Genomic DNA, 6,000 nt, shown 5'->3' with positions numbered 1-6,000 from the left:
TGCCTAGAACCTTAATCCATAAAGAGTGTTAACACATTTAACCATTGAAAATGTAATGAGAAAATTTAACAGAATTCCTCTAGGGGAACAGTTCTATATGTGGCCTATAGTAATGGTGAGGCTTCCATACCTCTCTCCTTCCCCACTCCCATCCAAGGATATGTTATGCCACATTACAAGGAAGTTAGATCTAGGTAAGTTGCAGAGATTTCTTTTTGATGAATAGTATATACAAATGTGGACCAGAGCTAAATTGTTTATCACAGTAAAGAGATAGACTTCCATTCTACCCTTTACCATTGTCTTTCCTTTAAACAAATATTGAATATTAGGGAATGCAGTTTTAAAAAGATGCCAAATTTGTCATCTGGCCTGGTGAGACAAAGTAGCAACCTATTGCAGAATTCTTTTGGTTGCAACTAATAGAAAACCCATCTCAAACTATCTACAATAGTAAAGGAAAGGGATTGGCTTAAGAAAACTGACAAACAGAGATAGGTGTTAAAGCTAATTCTGATATTTTTTGCTGATTCTTACCTATGAGATGGGTTGGTCTTCAGGTTAGCCCCTCATTGTGGGAAAATGACTACAGTGTTTCACGTGCTAGAAAATCTCCTCAACTCTAAAATTCCTGAATACATGTCCCAGACGCTAACTGGTCTACCTGATTAGGCTACCTCGGGGGCATGGGCCCACATTTGATTTAATTGGCCTGGAAATGCTCTGTAGTAGTTGGGTTGACAGCTACAGTCCTGATCTAATCCCCGCTATTACTGGTTTAGGCCAGAATAGGGCACCATCTAGAACTCTTTCCAGTCAAACCTACCCATCCCTACAATGAACACTTCAAACAATCTCAGCACGGCTTTGCTTCTTATAATTCTGTTTGTGTTGGTGCCTCTTATGGGTTGTAAGTTCCTTGGTGGGAGCGCTATATTGTATCCTGTTGATCTTTATATTTACCCAAAGCTCCTGGCCTATATTGGCCTTTATTTAATGTTTGTTGAACAATGTTAAACTCTGCTGAGGTGGAAATCAAGGCCTATGGAGAATAAACTCAGATTAAGAATAAGCCAAGCTAAGACTGCAAAATTAACGGTGGAGATACAGAATTAGGACCTACTCTAGAGACTCTTCATTCTTTTCTTCACTAAACAAGTAGGAAGCCAACAATTTTCCAGGCATTTGTCAGTCATTACAGTCTAATGGGTTTAAAAAATTTTTTTAAGAAAAAAGTTAAACAATAATTATGATTGATTTAATAATCACACAAAGACCTATATAATTACCATGGAAAAATGTCGTGAAGGAATGGTTCAGGTCCTATGAGCAGTCAGAGAGTGATCTGAATTACAATGGGGCATATGGGTTTAGGGAAGGTCTTTCTGAAGAAGTGATATTTAAACTGAGACCTGAAGGATGAACAGGAGTTAGGCGAAGAGGTAGAGTGGGAAGTTATTCTTGGCCCACAGATCAACATTAGGAGTCTTAAAAGGCGGTGCTGCTGATGGTGGGGAGAATCTGATGGAAGAACTGAAAGAAGTTCAGTGCTGGTGGAGTTAAGGGGGAGTGAGAAGAGGAAGCAGGTAGGAACCAGATTAAGCAGGGCCTTGTAAATTGTATTACCTGTTTTAAAGTCTTTTCATGGTTGGGTTCCAACTACCTCTTCAAGAAAATTTAAACCCTGGACTTGTTCCAGTGAATTTTTTGATCAGTTTGATCTAGCATCCCCTCTCATCCTTTGTCAGCACGTCAGGGGTGCCGGGAAGCTTCTTTCCATCTTTTCTGCCTTTGACATTTCATTTTTCCTAGCTATCTGATTTCCCTGACCCCTCGACTTTTCATCAGGACTCTTTTGGGCGCTCTCCTATTTCACTTCTCCAACTTCCCTCCCCTAACTCTCTCAACTCTGCAGTCCATGACATTCAGCCGCCCTTCAAAGTCGGAGAGACCCAGCCAGGTTAGTACTCTGAGGATATTAGCAACCCAATCAGGTCTCACCAACCCTGCACCAGTAGATCGGAACAAAAGCTTATTCAACACGCATATTTAGGTTGTTCCGCCAAAACTACTCAGGGGGATGGCTTTATTTATGGGTGCTCCCTCCTTCCACTGCCAACGTGGGGAAGGGCACCGTAAGAATTTTCCCGAAATGTTCCTGTCACGGGTCCCCAGCCACCTCTTCTTCCCCTCAGTCACTCCCTCCTCCAGGCCCGCCGGTAACAGTGGAGTCGCGACGGCGCTTTAGGGAATCGAGCCGGGCCTTCACGCCGGGCAGGGAGGCACCAGCTGGCGCTGAGGCGGGCTAGGCGACAGGGCCGGGCGCAGGAAGGCGACCGGGAGGCGGGCACTCGGCCGGCGAGGGCGGGGGCCGAGAGGAGGAGGAGGCCGAGAGCAAGCAAGCGCCGCTCGCGGGGAGGGCGGGCGGAAGACGCGGGCGGAAGGGGGCGGCACGGGTGGGCGGGGCTACGGGAGGGCGGGGCCGCGCGGGGCGGAGCTCCGGCGCCGGTCACGTGACGGGCCCGGCGGCGGCGGCGGCGGCGGCGGCGGCAGCGGCGGCGGCGGTGGCCGCGGCGTCTTTAGTGGCGCCCAGTGCAGGATGGTGCTGGAGGCGGCGGCGGCGGCCGTGGTGGCGGCGGCGTTGTTGGCGGCAGCGGGAGGGGGTGCTGTGGCGGCAGCGGCGGCGGCGCCCGCGGGTGGTATAAAATGGCGGATTTCGAGGAGTTGAGGGTAAGCGGGGCCGCGGGAGTGGACAGCGGAGGCCGCGGGGGAGGGGAGGGGAGGCGGGGAAGCCGCAACGTCGCCGGCCGCCACCTTGTTTCGCGGGAACCGGTTGGCGGAGCCCCGAGCCCCGGCCGGCTTCCTAGCGGGCGCCAGGGCAGGGGGGCGGGGGAGGGGAGCGAGGCGGCGGAGGACGCCCGGGCCGCGCGGGGGTGGCGGGCCTGGGGCCCAGGATGAGCCCGCCGGTGGGTCCGGTCAGGGATCCGCACACCTGGCGCGGGGGCCTGGGGCTTCGCGCGGGGGCCCGGGGCTTCCCTCGGGAGGGGCTCGTGGGGACCCGACTTCCTTCCCCGTTTGTTTTAAGGGATGAGGTGGGAAGCAGGATTTGCTTCTCCACCTTCGCAAGGGGGTGTACGTGTCTGGCGATTCCTAAGTCTACAGGCTACTCACTTGGTGGGTGACTGTTTTCTGAAACGTGAAGTTGCTTTTAGGGATTCTCTCTCCTGTGGCTGACGCGACCGTTTAGTCAGATCTGTCACGAGAAAGGCCCCTTCCTCCCACCAGTGCTTCCTCAACATCTTGGAGAGAAGCATGGTCTTTGGGGAACCCTGCCTTCAACAGTCGGCCTTAAACCTTGATGTTTTCTTAGTGCCGTGGTAAGAAATCCGCAAAGTCCGTGCTGTCATAAGGTTTGTTTGTGAACTCGTTTTGCTCTTGAAAATTTTTCTTCCTCGCCTTAGAACAAGGTCACAACTTTATTGTTGATACCTTTGTATAGTAGACGTTTGAAATGGGCTGTGTTGGGGTTAGAATGGAAAAGATATGTCTCCCTGGGCTGATAACCTTCACAGTCCTCAACTGAGGCAAAACCGTGGTAAATCAGCCAGTTTTTTTTTTTTTTTAAATCGATCGCTGAATTACTGACAACATAAATGGGATACTTAAGGATGGAAACCCTGATTAAAAAAAAAAAGTCAAAGAAGGGATGAATAGGAACTTGAAGTTAACCGCGGCCAGTTTGCACAACATAGACATGTGTTGTTAGGATTACTTTTTCCGAATAAGGAGGAAGAGGAATCTTCCAAAAGATTCAGTTTGTAGGTTTCCTACAGTTTTTAGGCTCGGGATGGGATTGGGGGAAGGATGTTGGCTGGTTACCTGGCTGATGTGGTGAACATGGTTTCGATCTAAAGGGAAATTGTTTCAGTTTGAGTAATGCCTTCCATTTCCCCTCTGCTGTTTCAGAAATTAATTCTCAGTAGAGAGAAAAGTAGATTAATGTATTTTATGCCTTGTACTAGCTTATATAGAGAACCTTGATAGTAGGTAGAGTGTTCATGTTGATAAGAGCGAGGGTTTTAGTGTCTCAGAGCCTCAGCTGTAGAGCTTTTGAAACAATCAGGCCTGAGCCTCTCACCTGTGTACATTCGTTTGTTAGGTTTAGGATGGGTTGAGAATACTGAAGTTTGTAGTTAAATTTACTTTTATCTGCAATATTGTCTTAATTTTCGTGTAATAACGGATGTACACAACTTTTTCTCTTCTAAGATTTTTTTATCAATGAAAACTTTTCCAAGATTTGTGTTAGACTCTATAAATGTTGGTTAAAGCTTAAAAAAAGTGGAGAATGTCTTTATTGGTATAGGGCAGAAAGGGCAGTCAGTGCTTAGGTTGGAATGGAACCTGGAACTAGAAAGTGTTTGGAAACCATAGATTTTCTCACTTTCTTTCTCTTTGTCTCTCTCCCTCCCAGTCCCCGCACTTCGACCTTTTCCCCCTTCTCCACCGTCTCCCCCTACCCTTTCTTCCTCCCTTACCCCTCTTTCTCCCCACTCCCATTTTGTTTTGTGGATCAGCTTCATCATCTTTTTCTATAAATGAGCTGTCTTCTCCCTGCCCTTTATAGAAGATGGCCCACTCCCCCACAGTTCACATAAGGTGAGCAACAGAGACTAACTGGAGAGAATTTTCAGAGGAAGGGAGGTATGGGCTGTGCAAATGCTGAGTTATCTAACCCAGTCTTTGCCTTAGCTGCTCAGTAGCATCTTCTATGTTTAAAGATGTGCTGTATCTCTCCCCACTCCCCACTGCAATGATGATGATGATGGTGGCAGATATCCATTGTAATAAAGTGCTTATTACATGCCTGGCTCTGGTTTAAGCACTTTACATACATACTTACTTAGTTCTCACAACAATTCTATGAAAAATTGAGGCACAAGGAAGGTTGAATAACCTGACCTAGATCACACAGCTTGACCGATACTGGAAGTCCTGGGATTTTTAACCTCATAGGTCTAGCTTTAGAGTAGGTACTCTGTACTGCTCTGTTCAGTTTCCTTTGGGTCCACATCGAGCTCCTAGCTATCATCTTGCAATCTAGGAACTAAATTGAATGATAAATAACCAAGCACCCTTCTCATGTGACATACAGTGTTGTAGGGAAAACCGGACAGCTGACTAAAAATCTCCTTAGGAGGAGGAGGTGAAGAAACATCACACGTTTTCTAAATGATCTCTGCTTCAGAATATATTCTGATGATCAGAGTGATAATGAAGTGAATTAAAGGAAAAGGACCAAGAAAAGTCATAGGCATTGGTTTGTTGGCTAACTTCTTGGCAGCAGAGGAAATGGCCAGCCGACCTGGATGCCACATGTTTGGCTGCTGTTAATGCCGCTGAGAGAATTTCCATCATCTTTGTCCATTTTCATTCAGGGTGACTCCCTAGGGCCTGTACAACTGTACCAGGTCACTTCCTGCTAGTGCTGCCATCTCTTGTACTGGAGGTTGGGAATTTGGGGAAAGGTCATCTTCACTGTGCGACAGTGACTCCTGTGCCTTTGCTTTTTAGGCTCAGCGGAGGGGAGTTCCTGACGAGGCAACTCCTGTAGAACATTAAGAAGCTGCCTGGCAAATTTCAGTTAAGACTGCCTTGTGAGCCAGTACCAGAGGTCTTGTTCAGTCACAGCCGAATGTGGCATCCCTACACTTTGCTGCCTTCAGTTCAAGTGACCAATAAATACTAGCACATCTCTCTTCAGTTCTTCTCGGGGAGAGGATCTGATTGGCTGAGCTTAGGTGGGGGGCGGGGTCCACGTCTGTTCTAATCGTCTGTAGGTCTATAGCCGGGAGGTTAGACTCACCTTATACAAACCTGATTCTCAAGATCATCCTGATGGGTTGAGGGAAGGGAAAAGGGGTAAGTTCTCTGTGAAGGGAAATGATGGTCTGTATAGTCAGAGGTGATTATAGTAATGCATCACGTATTAGAAACTTT

General features: G+C 47.7%; 1 protein-coding gene across 4 annotated transcripts in view; it reads left to right on the top strand.

Moving 5' to 3' along the window:
- Window positions 1–2,516: 2,516 nt before the first annotated feature.
- PIAS2 (protein inhibitor of activated STAT 2) overlaps window positions 2,517–6,000 on the top strand; it is a 67,798-nt gene continuing 64,314 nt past the window's right edge. For 3 of the 4 annotated variants that reach the window (XM_074355354.1, XM_074355351.1, XM_074355353.1), the window contains exon 1: window positions 2,517–2,730. In XM_074355354.1, coding sequence (XP_074211455.1) covers window positions 2,707–2,730 — 24 coding nt within the window. In that variant the 5' untranslated portion in view covers window positions 2,517–2,706. The remainder of the gene's footprint in view (window positions 2,731–6,000) is intronic. The other variant, XM_074355352.1, reaches the window with a different exon arrangement.

This window comes from Camelus bactrianus, chromosome 30 (genome assembly GCF_048773025.1).
Source record: "Camelus bactrianus isolate YW-2024 breed Bactrian camel chromosome 30, ASM4877302v1, whole genome shotgun sequence".
Lineage (NCBI taxonomy): Eukaryota > Metazoa > Chordata > Mammalia > Artiodactyla > Camelidae > Camelus > Camelus bactrianus.
This window is presented reverse-complemented; position numbering and strand designations above follow the sequence as displayed.